This window comes from Rhinolophus sinicus, linkage group LG14 (assembly GCF_036562045.2).
Source record: "Rhinolophus sinicus isolate RSC01 linkage group LG14, ASM3656204v1, whole genome shotgun sequence".
NCBI lineage: Eukaryota > Metazoa > Chordata > Mammalia > Chiroptera > Rhinolophidae > Rhinolophus > Rhinolophus sinicus.
In genome coordinates, this window is record NC_133763.1 from 45,509,639 (window position 1) to 45,526,691 (window position 17,053).

Here is a 17,053-nt window from a genome sequence, read left to right on the forward strand (position 1 = left end):
CCTTTATAAACATCATCTATTTGATCTGAATTACAATCCTGTAAGGAAATTAGTGCCTCATCCCCGCTTCCCAAATAAGGAAACTGGGGCTCTGAGAAGTGAAGTGTCTTGCCCAAAGTCATTCTGCTCATAAATGGCAAGGCTCTTTAGACTGAAATGTCACACTTTTGCAGCAATAACAGAGTCTTAGTTATGGCTAGATATGTGATAATTACTGTTAGGTAAAGAAGGACGCAGCAGAATTGATGAATTGTAACAGCTTATGGTAAAGACAATAACATCAGATTGGAACTTCAGATCTGGAATAGAATTACGGGCATAGACTGGATAATCTTTTTACCATTAACTATTTCCTATTGAAAACTGGAACAAGCCTCTTTGTTGGCAAAAACTGAGTATTTTACTGCTTAGCTTTATGGCCATCATCTCTTCTCAATCCACATTATTGGAACACGCTACCAGGGGTGCCAGTGATAAATACGTCACTGCTTTCCAACTCTTTTTGGTGACATTTCCACCCTGGATTTCCCCATGGTATCTACAAATTGAGATATCCAAACCTGCTTCTGTTACCCTCCAATTCTCCCATTCCATTTGTGACCGATACCCTATTTTCCTACTCATAATTCATTTTCCCACAGTATGGAGGTTCCTTAAAAAATTAATAGGACTACCATATGATCCAGCAACACCTCTTCTAGCCAAGACAGGGAAATAACCTAAGTGTCCATCAACAGATGATTGGACAAAGACGAGGTGCAACTAAGATTGAACATGGCACCTTGAGCTGAGCTGCCGCTGAGCTCCCGGATGGCTCAGTTGGTTGGAGCGCGTCCTCTCAACCACAAGGTTGCCGGTTCGACTCCTGCAAGGGATGGCGGGCTACACCCCCTGCAACTAGCAATGGCAACTGGACCTGGAGCTGAGCTGCGCCCTCCACAACTAAGACTGAAAGGACAACAACTTGACTTGGAAAAAAGTCCTGGAAGTACACACTGTTCCCCAATAAAAGTCCTTTTCCCCTTCCCCCCCAAAAAAATCTAAAAAAAAAGAAAAAAAAAAAGAAATGCTCGTGAAAGGAAATATAAAGAAGCAATTAAAAAAATATATATGGTAATGGAAGGAAACTGATTTTAGGTGGTGAGCATGCACTAGAGTAGACAGATGGTGAATAATCTTGCACACCTGAAAATTATATAATGCTGTTAACCAACGTTACCCCAATACATTTAATTTTTTAAAAAATCAAAGTTGTTCGACAAAAATGACTTTTTAAGAGCCACAGAGGTGGCCACCACACTTTGGAGAAATTTTAGAGGACTCATAGGAGTGGAGGAGGCTTGATGGCTGTGAGTTGAAGAGGGGGTGAGAGGTGAGGAAATGGGGACCCTTCTTTCCTACCGATGTTGTCAGAGTAGGAGGAGAAAAAATAGAATGACAGCTGGGGGGCACTAGGGTCAAGGGAGTATATTTAAAGAATTCTAGGGGCAGAAACAAGTAGCTGGGGGATAATAAACATATAAACAGTGTGGAAACTAAAGGACAGAACAAGTTTCCAGTGGAAACAAGACCCAGGTGGAGGAGGAACCTTGGAGAGAGGAGAGGACTCCTTCCCCTGAGCCTGGAATGGAAGAGGGAAGAAGAAAGCAGACAGAGACACTTTGAGATGTGGGGGTAGTGTTTGGGGTATTCAAGCCTGTGTTATGTTTAATATTCCTGATTCATGAGTAAATGAATTAATGCACATAAAGTTGCTAGCATGTAGAGATGTCCAGACAAAAGATGGTAGGTAATGGGGAGAAAAAATAAAGAACAAATTTAAGTCTTCACCATCATATTAAAAATGAAAAGATCTTAAGAGACTGTTGCCTTTCGGGGAATTCCACCTGACGCAGATTAGGAAAATATGATTGATTATACAATGCAGAGTTTCTAAAACTGCATATATTCTAATATTTAGTGTTTAAAAAATAATTCAGTTTATTTTCGTTTTCCCATAAAATCTGAAAAAAATTGATTATAAAAAAATTTGATTATAAAAAAAACCAGTTTCTTGATAATAATGTTTAATATATGGGGAAATAGACACTCTTGTATGTGGTTGGTAGAAGTTTAAGATTTTAGCCTTTCTGGAAGGAAATTTGACAATATATTTATCAGAAACCTTAATCTGCATATCTATTGATACAACAATTTCATTTTTTACTTTATCTTAAGGAAACTATTATATAAGTACTCAAAGATGTATTTCAAGAATGTTAATTGTAGCTAAACCATTATGAGAACCAAAAAAATAGGAATAACTGACGTGTACACTAGAAGATTGATTAAAGTACGATACAACCGTAACGTAAAATACCACTTAGTCATTTAACGTGATGATGTAGATGGATATATACTAACATGGAAGACATTCAAAAAATTTTATTAAGTGAAAAACCATATTGCAAAGATGTATACATAGTGTAATCTTGTTTTTGTAAAACAAGAAAGGCATTTAATTTATCACTATAGGCACAGGAAACAGCCTAGGCAACTTATACCAGTGTTCTGTCTGGGTAGTGGGTTGATGGCAATTTTTTACCTTTTTCTTTTCGCTTAGTTGCATTTTCTACAATTAACCAGTATTATTTCGATCATAAGGAAAAAACCACTGAATTTAAAGTAAAACAAAACAACACAAATTCCATTCCTATCATCATCTACAGCTCTTAAGGGAAAATGCCCAAAAGTTTCCTTCAACGTGACAATCTCCATCCACTTCTCCTTTTTCTGTAATTAAGCTTGCTTTCCTTCAAGCATCAGAATATAATACAAACTAGCCTCATTTAATTCTATTTTTCGCTTTAGTTTTTAGCAGAAGTGTTATGTTCCACGCCTTTTAAAAATTGTTAATGTGACTATTTCAGCTAAGTTATGGACTCCATTGGTTGGAGCTAACCTGGGAACCTAACTACCGTGTTTCCCCGAAAATAAGACCTATCCCGAAAATAAGCCTCATTGAAGATCATCAGCCAGATGGACACATTTAGTACATTATGACGATGTTCCAAAAGAAGATGACATGACTGTATTTGAATAAATGCAGATTGTTGTACATGAAAAAATAAGACATCCCCTGAAAGTAAGCCCTAGTGTGTCTTTTGGAGCAAAAATTAATATAAGATCTGGTCTTATTTTCGGGGATATACAGTGTGAGACCTGGTCTTATTTTTGGGAAACAAGGTATCATTTAGAACAAACATTATTCCAATGGAAAACATTCAGAGTTCCAAATAACAAATTTGCAAATACACATTTTTAAAGGAGATATTTCTTATATTCAATTGCGCTAGCGATAGCTGTAACCTGAGGCTCTACAGGAAGGCGATGACAAACACTTAACAGAAATGAGCAGTACACAAGACAGCGGTTCTGCCTGGCTTCTTCTGTCCAGAAAGCCCTTCTCTTCTGCGACAACAGCTCTCCCTCCCTGCTGTGAAACCGGCTGGGAGCTCCAAGCCTTTTCCAACCTACTCTGCACCCCACCGCCCTCAAAGCCCTCAGTCACTCAAGGTTCAGAGATACCCAAGCGCTCCATGGGGATCCCAGTTGTCATTAGTAAACTTTGAGGATCAGCTTAATCCTTTGTGACATTGCTTCAGTAGGGGCAGTTCTGAGTTCATTACAACTTCTGGTTTGGGAATACAACCCTTTGGCAGCAACTACGGACTTTTTTTGTCACCGTCAGAGGTGTGTAGCATGTACCTTATACCTAAGGATTGAGTTTCCACTTGGAGTATAAATAAACTTGTGGAATTTTATAGTATTTTACTGGATTCAGCTTCATTTTCCTGTCAGTGATAGTTTCCCATGCATGCCTAAAAATAAAGAAGTCAAATTTGTAAGACTCATCCTTTTCCATGGGACAAACGACTTTATTTCCTGTCTCTTGAATGGAACTGAAATTCAGCAATTTGCTTTTAACAAAACAATATAGACTTCAACAGTGTAGCGCGTTCTGTTAGAAAAGAGAGGGAGGCGTGCTATGGGGTCTGAGCAGTAACAGTGCTGGGCACTGTTCCAAGTTTTTGGGGTTTTTTCCAGCATATATCAATTCGTTTAATTTTCACAATAGTAGTCTTTTGAGGAACTATTATTATAGAAATTGAGGAACTAATATCTCCACTTTACAGTTGAAGAAATTCAGGAATCAGAAGTTGACGTGTCCAAGGTCTCACAGCTTGTAAGTGGTGGAAGAGGGATTTAAGCCCAGGTACCTGACTCCAGAGTGGGCCATGTCCTTCACCGCTGTGCCCTATCCTGCCTCACTGGTGCTTAGTTGTGCGCTGTGACTATGCCTAGAGGATACTGGGCTCTGGTCTGGACGTGAGGCTGTGGAATGGTGATCCCCAGCGTGAGATGACTGTACTAGAATGGTGAAGTCAAGTGCTGCTTAAATGTTTACTTATGAAATCTTCAAACTACATCTTGAATGGAAGCCTCAAATGAAAACCAGATGAAAGTGGAACTACTTTGTTGGGAGGGGGGGGGACAAGGGAGAAAGAGCAGAGCCCCGCCAACTCAGACTTGCTCAAACATCTCCTTTCGACACGCCCAGCAGCATAGTTCGAAAACTACGAGTGAACCCAAAAGAGCTGAAATCAGACCTGGGGTCAAATATTGAATGAATTCATCCATGTATGGTGGATTCAGTTTTCTCATCAGCAAGGTGGAGAGCATTCCTGTTTTACATGGCTGTTGTGGAGGTTCAGATGAGATGAGGCATGTTAAGAGCACTTTGAAATTGCAAAGCAATATTCAGTTTGTTTCTACGGAGACTTGACTAGAAAAGGAGAGGACCAGGTGGCAACCAGGCACGAGCCAGGATCTGGTGCATCTTGGGTAGTCTTGAGTCTTCTCAGAAAAATTGGGAAGGACGGGACCCTGGGCAGTTGCAAGTTATGTCTGAGTAAACAATGTCCTTCTCTTTTGAAACAATCACCAAATTACAACTAATAAATTTTAAGAGATCCTCTCCTCAGTAGAATATATAAGGAACCAGTCCATCTGTTTCACTGCTGTATGCCCAGAGCAGCAGTGTCTAGGCATGTAGTAGGTGCTCAGTAAAACCCTCCTAAATGAGTTAGTAAGAAACGCCAAAAGGGAAATTTACTGAGCCAGTGAAAACAGAAAGATTTTGTTAAGGTCTGTGGCTATGCCTTACAGTGGGGTCCAATGTGGTTCTCTGAGAAGAAATGTAAGCAGCTACAGAATGATGGAGTGCCAGGGGCACAGGCCTTGGTAATTTCAGTTCACATGCCATGCTAGAGTTTCATTTTGGACTTTTATATTAAATGTCAAACTCCTCAAATTTATAGTTAGAACAAGCATAAATTTAGATTTCTTGATCTGACTTTCAAGATGTCTTTAACCTTCATTCCATTGATTAAAAAAAAGTTCACAGCAGGGATGTCGGATATCAGTTGTAAATGTGGATTGACTTACACTGTTTTAAAATAACGTGCAAGTTTTCTTTCAGACTCATTCTACATCTCAAGCTCCTACTGAAAAGCATCAACGGTGCCAATTTTATCACTTGGCACAGCAGCCGTTCTAGAAGATTGCTTTTCCTAACCTGGATAACATTTCAGGTCCCTGCACTGACTCTAGTAGGCAACTGCTCAGTTCCAACCTCCTGTTAGGCATGTAGCTAGCTGCCTCTATCTTTAGAAACATTTGCTATCAACTCCCAGTGTAACAGGTGCTACCTTGTTCTTTATGTGGTTCCTATAAATTCCTGGCAATCTGTATTTATACTGCTTTTAAGGAGATACTAAGTTCATTCCTTTAAGTTGAAAAATAACACCCCCTCACCCCCAACACTCTCCAGTAGGTTAATGAACTGTTTTGGTGCAAGTGTGAAGTCTCCAGGTAAGAATGATCAATTCACTAGGTCTACTTCCAGCTCATGAATCTGAACCCTTCTTGCCCCTTTCGGCACTGCAAAGGGCATTTGTTATCTATTTTTTTTTGTTCCTAGAATTCCGGTTTTATTAATGTACGGGACCACATTTCACGGCTGTTATTTTTCATGCACACAACACATACCCTTCCCATTTGATTCTCTCTCTGCTGTTAAGTCATGGAGCTGGACATTCTCTGAATGTCTCTCGAACAGCTTTGCAAAATGATCCCTTGTACAGCCTCCTGGCCCCTTTACATGTATTTATGGGTATCAAATAACTAATGCGACTATGTTGGCCTTTCAATGACCTTCAGAGGTGCATAGGTCTCCTTATACTCTAAATAAACAAGCTTCTTTAGCTACTTTTTCGTTTGTCTCTGTAGCTTCATTTTGCCAAGCAAAAATAGCAGCTATCATCCAAAGAAAACATCCTTTCCTTTCTCAGTTATAAATGGTCAAATGTTAGCAGAATAGAATATCTGATAGGAGGCATGGGTCATTGACCTAAGGGGGGGAAATCTGATTTAGATACACAAAGTCCATGACTGTTTTACAATTTAAAATATTTATACTTTTCTTAGTAGCCCCATGCAGAAACAGTATTTGCCACTTAAATTTGGTTTCCTTACGCTTAATTCAGCCAAATATTAACGATTTCCCTTCCTTGATCCTTTTTAAAGAAAAAAACATGAAAGCCAATAAAAAAAGCTGTCTTTGGAAGAACAAACCAAGGTCCTCATTATCCAGTGTTAGGTGAAGAAGTCTAGTCTTGAAATCATCCTTTTCTAAATATCTCCCGCTGTATTAAAGCTGGGAAATCTGAGCTATGCTAATTCAACTTCCCTATTTTGCAAATGAGGGAACTACGGGCCAGAGGAGTAAAATTATAGCTGGAATCCATGTTTTGGCTCCTAGAGCGATGCTCTTCCACTTGTACCAACACTGGTTGGTAGACTCTGTGGTAACACAAACATGAGACAAAAGATTTCCAATGGTAGTTTTAAGGACTTCATGTTAACGTGAGAGAATTTTACATATAGCTAGGAATCGTGGTTATGGATCACCCCCAAGGTAATCATTTAAAGCAAGGTAATAATTTAAAGAGGGCTTTGGTGTATTTCATATTGAGGTAAAATAAGGAACTCGTATCTTCCAACACATATCCAAACGTCACAGCTGGGCCGGAAGTTGATGTTCACTTTCAATAAAGACACTTCAGTGGAAAAAAATTTATAACTAAGCAAAGAACTTCCAGTTTTTATTTTTTAAACATTTAACAAGAAAAATATTTAACCAAATTTTTAAAAATTAGGATGGATTAATTTACAATAAAATAGACAACTTAAATCATCAGCCCTTTCATTTAGGGCCAAGGAGGCCAATCCTTCCCATTTGAACAGCAGAATTGCACAGTTGGTGATTTTACCTATTTGATGGCACAGAAATAGAAAAGTCATCCACCATCCACTGAGATCATCCCTTCCCTCCAGAGTAGATAGAATTCATACAATTGCTTCTTAGGTCAGTACTCAGGCTTTTATAAATTGCCAGTTATATTTTGAAATGTATCTACAACTACTCTGATAACGAGAACACTTTTAAAACCATTCCTATAGGAAACACCTTACAATAATTTTGTGGCACACTGGATAAGAAACAGCAAAGATGAAAAATAATGTACAAGAATTATAGCCCCTTGTTTATAGAAACCACCCAAATAAAATACTTTCCCTAATTAATTATCCTTGCTTCTTGTCATTTATTAGCAGAGATGAGTTACAAGAAGCAGAATGCACCATATTTTGGTTCTTGGTTGTAGCTGCCAGCTTAAGAGTTCGTGACTGTAAATGTAAAGTAAAATGTGATTATACTCACAAATTCTGGAATGGGAAAACAACAAAAGATCCCTTTAAAGTGTTTCTCTATTCTTGCTTTCAAGTCAAGACAAAAAATTCACAGCAGTTTAAAGGATGATGAACGACTAAACGTGGGGCCCACTAAAATACATGTTGAGAATAATTTTACCCATTACACTCCTAATAAGTATGGTATCCTATTACCAAGTAACAGCCTATGGTGAGCTGTTGGAGCAAACACAGCATGTAACAGATTAGGCATGGTAGCTGTAGCCTTTAGACAGAACATCTTACGTGCACACTCCTGAATGTGCAACCTTTAAAACACAAAGTAATGTGTAATTTATGACAGCTGGCCAGGCACTTAACTTGGGGAAAGAGACTTCCAGATTTTGAGGTAAACTAGAATTGTTTTCAGCAATTACAAACACATTCCTAAAACCACATTTTAGACCGCACTAACAGAAGGTGTTCAGCATTTAACTGTAACTTTGTCAGTCTACTGCGCCAAAATTCACACCTACGAGTAACTTCTTCAGAAGCTATTAGGAGAACATTTTCAAGTCTGATTTTTGGCCCCATTTAGATACTTCTGTGCTTACAACATACTGGGGAAAACTATAAGGTACATACGTACAAAGGTTATGGGAACAAGAGCCCCCAAATCAGTATCTTTTCCCCTAATTTGACATTAGAAAAAGTGTCACACTGTCATTCACAGAGACAAGAGGAAGACAACAATGACAACGGAGGTGACAAGCCTCAATCCAGCCCCAAGAAAAATGAGAGCAATGCTCCCCAAGGAGCAGAAACAAAGCAGCAGAGTTTCTGTTCACAGGTGTTCACAGCACTGTGAAAGCTCTCAGAATTAACACTAAGAGCAAACTCTCCGAGTTTATTATACTCTCGGCACAGGTGTCTATTTCGTTCTCTCCTCTGAATTCATTTCAAGGCAACGTGGAGTTTGCTTTACTAAGTGGAAATTCGTATCAGAAGATGGAGGACCTCAGTAAGTATTTACATGTTAAAAGATGAGAACAGAAAGCCGCCATTTTGGAACTATTCTTTTATCAAAAGTTATCTAATTCTAATTTTCATTAGAATTACCAGGGATTTATTTGCAAATGGCAAAGCCAAGTCTCCAAATCATAATTAATTATATTTTCCATTCCCTTCTCAAACAGCAATTCCAATCCAAAGGCTACTTCTTGTTCTGAACGAACTCATCAGTTTTTGCTATCTCGTATGCACAGGCTTATTAATCAGCATCCTGGTTTAAACCCTTCAAAGAATATAACGGATCGAGAAAATGTTTTAAAATTTTGATCTGAGGCACCCTCATTCTCAAAAACACAATGAGGAAAAATACGGGCTTAGAGCTTCCATGTAGCCAAAAAAAAGTCTAGATACCTTATTTATAAGGACTTGTAAGCTGACCATTCTCAGGATACCAAGTTTTTCCAGTCGTGGTAAAGGATTTGTGCTAACTGACCTCTTCTTTCGTTGTAGGACTTATCAGCATACACTGGGCAAAGCTGCTAGCTGGAGTTACTGACCAGCGTAGTACGCAAACATGGAAGAATTTCTCCCTCTGGCCTGCTAACCAGCTTGCTCAAGTTTTGAAACAGTGACCCTGGTCCATTAGCACCATTCTTTACTCAACTGAAACAATTAATCAAACTGCAGTTGCTGTGGGGGGAGGGACAGAGAGGGGGTGAGAGGGAGATTGAGAGCAATTATATACATCAGTAAGATACCATGATATGCCGTGAAAATGTGCCTGTTAATATATTATGTCTGAGGCTTGAAAAACCATTGATCATTAAATAAAACTGCATCAAATTCTTAGTTTTGAACACCTGCAAATGTAGAGCTTTCTGATATGACCCAAATTTAAACACGAATTGAAGTTCACTGAACATTAGATGATCAGTAAGCTAGAAGAAACAAATTACATACATTTGTAGGTAGTAACCTACAAAAAAAAAAGTGGAGCGTAGGTAAAAATTAAGTGAAATTATTTATAATTGTTTCCAGTTTCACCTTTCTCTTGGGAGAGCCTAAAACCAGGTCTCTGGGAAGCCAACTTCATCCATGTAAGAAACGGCATCTGCTATCGTATCACTGTCTCTTTCCCTCAAAGGTAGACAGGTCAGAGATCTCTGAGACATTCATTTCCAGGTACAATGGTTTTTGAGACATTTACTCCACTGACGTATTGTACAAGAAGTCTACAAATCACGGCTAGGAAAAAGGCACTTCAATGTGAAAGTTAGATTTAATTGCATGAAAGGCAAGAAGACTAGGATAGACTCCAAAGTCTGTATTCACTTTTGTATTTCGGAATACAGAGCAGATGCCCGTTAATGGAATATAGCCAACAACTCGACAGACAAACCAAACAGCAACATCAACTATATTCCCAGCAAAACAGCAATGTATGACACTTCTCCAGAAACCAACCGACTTCCAAGTTCAAAAGTAAAAACAAAAACAAAAAAAATAACCAGCAGTTGCTCCTTTAGAGCTCAAGACATTGTTTTCTATAGAACATCACGTCTACAGTTTGGCTCCCTGTTTCAGAGCACGAATTGCTTTTCAGATGAAAAACCTGGGGTGGCAGAGGTGTGTCTCTGTGTGTTTGGGGAGAACGCAGGCTGGAAAAGTACTGGGGAGGAACAAGAGGTTCATTTCTCTGGTCAGACAACCAAGTGAGGAGGTAGTTATTCTGAGAACTTCTTAAGAGAGAATATTGTACTGATCTACTGAGAGTTGGGGAAGTAGTGGGCACTTCTTTGTGAGACTGAAGATAACGACAGGAAAACTTCTCCTCCAGGAAGTCAGGACCAGGGTGTCAGTGCAGCTGAAATGAAGACAGAATTTCTGTGTAAATGTCACCTAGAGAATGTAAGAAAAACAAAGTGAAGAAATCAACACGAATGATAAGACGTTCAGTTCCAAAGTTGTCCTACCTTGACAGTGGCTCTTTTCTGATGCTAGAACTTTAAAAGTATCTATAAGAAAAGAACACACCCTGTCATTATCATCTAGCTTCGACATAGTGATTCTTCAAACTCCTGGTCAGCGTCAGTAACATGATATACACACATGTCACAAACATTGTCTTCTAATTTATAATATTAAAAATGTAACAATGTCTGTAAAATAATTAAATGTTTTAAAAGCAGTTTAGACCTCTCAGTACTCTCACAAAAAGGGCTCCATAAGGAAAGTATTTTAGTTAAGTGAGCAGAAATTCTCAGTTAAGTCACAATAGAGAAAACGTAACAGCAACTCTGCTCCAGACTGCCTGACGCTAAATAATACAATTTATAATCATGTCAAGAGAGCACATGCTCACCTGTTACATCACCACACACGGCAACCCCATGCAACCTTGGGTGCCATCATCACTGCTGTTGAGTTTTTTCATTCGGTACTGACGTATTTCTCTTACCAGTGTGTAAAAGGCATCTTCGACACCCTACAAAACAAAGAAAATGATAAAGACAGCGTAACAGACACAATACAAATTGCAAGCGCCCTCTCATTTGGACTTCTTTATGTGGATTTAAAATTTCCATTATTATTGGCTGATAAAATAGGGTGGTCTAGAAAGATGACACTAAATTTAGCATGCTTATGGAATCACGTTAACATACAAATGGCACATTTTGGGGGGAAAAAACACAATTCAAGCAAAGGAAAATTGTTAATGTGGGACAAACGAAACTACCAGATCTAAAGAGTTCACCCAGAAGAACTTAAGCCCTAAACAGTGGCTGGTGTTGATGAAGAAAGGACAAATGCTTATAAGTATCTTTCATCAAGGGTGTTCATTTCAGTAATGCTTGTGCATATTAATGAGGGAGTAAAATGCCACACCAGAACATTAACAAGTTCATTTCAGGTTTACACTGAAGATTAAGAAACTAAGAAACTAGAACACCATTAAAAATCCGTAACAACAAAGAATTTGGATCACATCTCTAGCAAAAAGTCAACCTGCCAAACTATTCTGCCTTAAACAAAGCCTTGCCAGATGCTGAAAGCTGCAGTATACCTGTCTGGTCTTGGCTGAGGTTTCGATGAATGGAATCCCGTAACTCTTGGCCAGTTCGTGGGCTTGTTTCGTGTCCACTGTCCTTGTTGGCAAATCACACTTGTTTCCTACTAGCACCATAGGTACGTCATCTGAGTCCTTCACTCGCTTAATCTGTTCCCTAAAATAAGCAGTATGTTGTAACAGAAGCTTTTGGGAAGGAATACACAGCTAGAGCAAAAAAGGAATGTAACAAACTTTATCTAGCCGTTAGCTTCTAGTAGTTTCACTCTCCACCCCGCCGCCCCCCACTACTTATAAAAGACCTTGTATAATGAGGAGACTGGTTTATTCACCTCCGAGTGGAAACACGTAGCTAGTCCATCGTGACACATGGCCCTATTAGACTCCTTGATTCTTCCATAGAGCTTGGCTCTGGATTTAATTGGCAACTCTAAATCTCACTGTAGATTAAGGTCCAAAGTACAAAAAGTTCACTGCCTCTAAGTAACTTTCTGAAGTTCCCTTGAGAGTGACGGTATTTAATGGAAGATGATCTATGCATTTCTCTAGATGAGTGGTGTCCAAAAGCTTCCAACAAAATTATAACTGGAAGTCCAAGATATAAAGTAGAAAACACCAGAATTGCTCTTATTAAAGGGGATCTAAAGGATCTGGAAGTCCCAACTGAGAGCACACCCTCAGTGACATGCAAGACATATTACAGAGTTTGGAAATTATTGCTCTACTCTCTTTTTTTTTCCAAGTCAAGCTGTTGTCCTTTCAATCTTAGTTGTGGCAGGTGCCGTTCAGCTTCAAGTTGTTGTCCTTTCAGTCTTAGTTGTGGAGGGCGCAGCTCAGCTCCAGGTCCAGTTGCTGTTGCTAGTTGCAGGGGGCGCTGCCCACCATCCCCTGCAGGACTCAAGGAATTGAACCGGCAACCTTGTGGTTGAGAGGACACGCTCCAACCAACTGAGCCATCCGGGAAGCAGCTCAGCTCAAGGTGCCGTGCTCAATCTTAGTTGCAGGGGGCGGAGCCCACCATTGCTTGAGGGACGTGAGGAGTTGAACGGGCAGCCTTGTGGTTGAGGGCCCACTGGCCCATGTGGGAATCGAGCCAGAAGCCTTGGGAGTTAGGAGCATGGAGCTCCAACCGCCTGAGCCACTGGGCCGGCCCCCACTCTACTCTCTTGACCAACACCGTCCAACAGAACATTTCCCCATGGTGGCAATGTTCTATATCTGCGATGTCCAACTATACCCACTTGTCACATGTAGCTATTGAGAAGTCGGTGGCTAATGTGGCCAAGAAACGGATTTTTCAATTGTATTTCATTCTCATTAACTGAAAATAACTACATATCGGTTGTGGCTACCATGCCGCAGAGCACGGCTTTAGACTCTACCCTTGGATTCCATGCAAAGTCATGTATCAAAACTGTATTACACTGGCTGGCTGCAGAATTGAGCTTCGGGGGTGACGACAGTGGCCTGTGTTAAGCGATAATATAAGACAGTCTAAGAGAAAAAATGACTTCCAGAAACTCAGCAAATATGGATTAAGTGCTTGGCAAGTGCTGGGCATTTTATTAAGTACTGCTATCACTTCCAGAAAGGAAATGGAAAGTAGAGTAAGTTTAGGAGAAAAACCACCCTATTCAGTTTTGGACTATTAATAGTTCGTTTCTGTGAGCAGACATTTCACGTGGATGGGGCATAAGCCAGGACTCAAGGCCGCAGGCAGAACACCTGCATAAGCTTTACTATGTGATAGGCACTGTTCTGAGTAATTTACAGACGGTGCTGAAAAAATGTATACACATTTTAAGAAAGGAAAAAACTGTATTAAAATTGTAATACAACGAATGACGCTAGCGTTCATTTGATTAATGCCATCTTTTGAGCAAACATCATACTACGCATTGCTACGTAATTGAATTCAACTTTGAAAAGTAATACGTAGATAACATCTCTTAAAATGTGCACATTTTTTTGGTACCCTGGTATTTATTCACTCGTTTAATTTTCACGACTCTTGGCAGGTACTATTATCTCCATGTTATAGATAAGGAAACTGAATATTAACTTTCAGTAATAAGCCCCGATCCACAATATCCAACAACCGAAAACCAACTGTTTATAATTATAAAAGCTCTAGCTTTCCTAATGTGGTATCCTCAGCCCACTACAAAGCTTCAGAACACACAGCTCATCCTTCCAGAAAAGGTAATGCTCCTCGTACCTGTAGAGGTTAATATCTGCAAATGACTTGCTGTTATTGATGGCGAATACACAGAGGAAGCCCTCGCCTGTCCTCATGTACTGGTCTCTCATGGCACTGTACTCCTCCTGACCGGCTGTATCCAGTATGTCCAACAGGCAGGTTTCACCATCTATAACCACCTGTTTTCGGTAAGAGTCCTGGAGGTGTGGAGGGGGGGTCGGGGAGAGAGGGAGATTCCATTTTTATGCAATGCTATTGCCAAGGTTAAATAAGCTCCTACCCAAGTCCATTTCTGTCTCTCTGGTTCATCCCTCAACCTGCTAATATATAACCACAAACAGAAAGTGCTTAATGTCTCCTTAGGAAAAAGAGCCCCCAATCCTATATGCCTGCAGGAAGGAAAATGTGGACACTCTGTTCCTGGAAAAGACGCAAAAAATGTGGTAATTCAAAAGACAGCTCTGTTGCAGTCAGACTGGAGATTAGGTTCACAATGTATTTAACTGAACTTTTCTTATTTGAGTTGTTTACTGTACATTTAGCATTCTAAACGTACCTCCACCAATTATAACCTGGCCTTGGTTACAGGGTCGCCTGTGTTTATGACTAAACACACAAATGCTTTTTATTTCAGACAAGGTTATAATATCAAAATATTTTGCTCATCATGAAACACTGTACTTTTGGGAAACATTCCTCAAATTCCTAAAGATTCCAAATAAGGTATAGTTAATAATTCCTCAGACATACATAGATCATAAAGAAAAACAAACTTTCAAATTTGGCTCAAAAGCAAAAGTTTTACTTGTATTTTAATACTTATGTTCTGGAAATTCAGGTCAAAGAAAATAACCTCATCATACTTAGTAAATATTTGACTCCAGAAACAGAATTTGACCTATTTTCCCAGCCCTCTGCAACTCACTTCATTGTAGGACTGTAATATACTTTCAAATTAACACAGAATTCACACCACCAAAACTTCTTAGAGCACGAAATATGGTCATGTGTATGACTGTTCTGAGGTGAGCAAAATAAAAATCATAAAGATAGGTTTTAGGCAAACTAATTTATAACAGAAGTCAGAGAAGTGGTTATTTCCTGGCAGGTGAGGGAGTTTACTGACTGCAAAGGGCACACGAGAACTCTCGGGGGCACTGGAAATAGTATATTTTGATCTGAGTGGTGGTTACGTAAATGTATACAAATTTAAAAAGTCACTGAGCTGTAGATATAAGATTTACGTATTTTACTGTATGTAAATTACCCCACAATAAAACTCTAAAAAATATTAAAAGGTTCTATTAATACTAAAACTGTTAAGCCTAAAACAAAGGTTTTTGCCAAGAGCCAAGGACTAATTTTTAATAATGGCCATACTCGAGTTAACTGGCACTAAACACTCAGCAGCTGGATGGTAGGAAGACCAGGGTGTGGATTAAAATAAAATAATCTCTCCAGACATTTCCAAATTGAATAAAATTATAAAGCCTTTTAAAGGACTTTAAGCCAATCAATCTGTAACATGAACTCCCTTGAAAACAATAGAATTTTTAAGTAGCATTTATGCAGTGCTTTACCATTCCTAAAAATTTAAACATATGATTTGATTTTTCACATCCCTGTGTGGTAGGCAGGACAAGCTTATGGTAATTTAATAGATGAGGAAAATGAGGCTCAGAATGATTGATTCGCTCAATATCACATAACTAAGCAGACTGCAGAGATGGAAATCCTAGGTACAGTGACTCAAAATCCCACGTTCTTTCTACCCCAATCCAGTCTCAGCTGCTTCAATTAGCTAAGAAATTAAAATTGCAGAAGACCCAGATCTCAGAATCCTTTATCTCCATCCTATTATTCAGACAGTTGCTCTCCCCGTGGCCTGTGTTTGTGTTTAATAGAGCAGTCGTATATGAAGAAAAGAAATGAGTTCAATACTGCATTTGCAAGTTTACAGACCGTTAAAAACTGTAAACTTTTTCGAAAATCTTCAGCAGCTAATACAAATGAACTCTTCTCCACAAACAAGGAAAGGTGTACTTGACCGTACTACGAAACACAGTACCCAAAGCAACTTTCCCCTTTCTCTCCTGATTATTCCTTTAGCTCAAGGGTGAGGGTGAAACGAGAGAGGTAGAGTCAGTGGACTACCACTGGGCCTCACCTCTATGGTGGGATCATATTCATCTACAAAGTGGTTCTGGATTAGCTGGATGGTCAGCGCGCTTTTCCCAACACCACCTGCTCCAACCACCACCAGTTTGTACTCAGTCATTTCACACCAGCAAGAACCTGTGGGAAATCAGCAATTAGGGTTAAATAGCGAGCCACATCCACAGTGCTTCAAAGATTTTTATAATCAATAGTAAAGCCAGAGTTTGAAATGTATCGGTTTCATACACGTGACCCTCCACTTGGTTCTCAAAAGTGATTCAGCAACGCAAAAGCACTTGCAGGTCACTGTGGGGCTCCGAATTCTGGATCACAGTCTCCTCACTACCCCCACCCTCAACTATTTTCCAACAGTCCTTGGGCCCCGCCCTCAGCCTAAGGTAAAGGAAACCCCCCCTTCCTGCACTTCCCGCACGTCTTCTCGGCTCTGGGGGGCTGCCTCTAGGCCGTCCCCCCTTCAGATTCTCCTGCCTGTGGCCCAAGAACCCTCCCGCAGGGATCCGAGCGGAGGACCCCCGCCTAGGGCCTTTGTCTCCAGCGCCCAGGTTCCGCTCGATTCCCCGCAACAGCCAGACGCGTGTACGCGCCAAAGCCCCACGCTACGCACACCAGAGCCTTACCTCAAGCTCCGGTGCCTCCGCTGCCAACAGATTTACAACCACAACCGGGAAAAATGTTGGAGACCCCGGAACCGCCATGAACAGCCCCCACCAGGGAGCGGCACTTCCGGCCCCGCCCGCTACGTAATCAGTCGGCGCCCCGGGCGTCCGAGGCCCCGCCCCGGCCACGTGGGCCTCCGAGCCAGGAGT

General features: G+C 40.2%; 1 protein-coding gene across 3 annotated transcripts; it reads right to left on the reverse strand.

The window, feature by feature from the left end:
* Positions 1-7,176: 7,176 nt before the first annotated feature.
* NRAS (NRAS proto-oncogene, GTPase) lies at positions 7,177-17,017 on the reverse strand. Of its 3 annotated transcripts, XM_019730352.2 has the most exons (7): positions 16,865-17,017; positions 16,237-16,364; positions 14,088-14,266; positions 11,867-12,026; positions 11,165-11,287; positions 10,776-10,817; positions 7,177-10,666 (listed from the first exon to the last, which is right to left on the reverse strand). In XM_019730352.2, exons 2-5 carry the CDS (start codon positions 16,345-16,347, stop codon positions 11,168-11,170), a joined length of 570 nt encoding a protein of 189 aa, XP_019585911.1. In that variant the 5' UTR covers positions 16,348-16,364; positions 16,865-17,017; the 3' UTR covers positions 7,177-10,666; positions 10,776-10,817; positions 11,165-11,167. The 3 variants fall into 3 exon arrangements, with proteins under 3 accessions (XP_019585911.1, XP_019585913.1, XP_019585912.1); XM_019730354.2 differs by lacking the exon at positions 10,776-10,817; XM_019730353.2 differs by lacking the exon at positions 10,776-10,817 and having other exon boundaries at positions 7,177-10,701.
* Between the last annotated feature and the right edge of the window lie 36 nt (positions 17,018-17,053).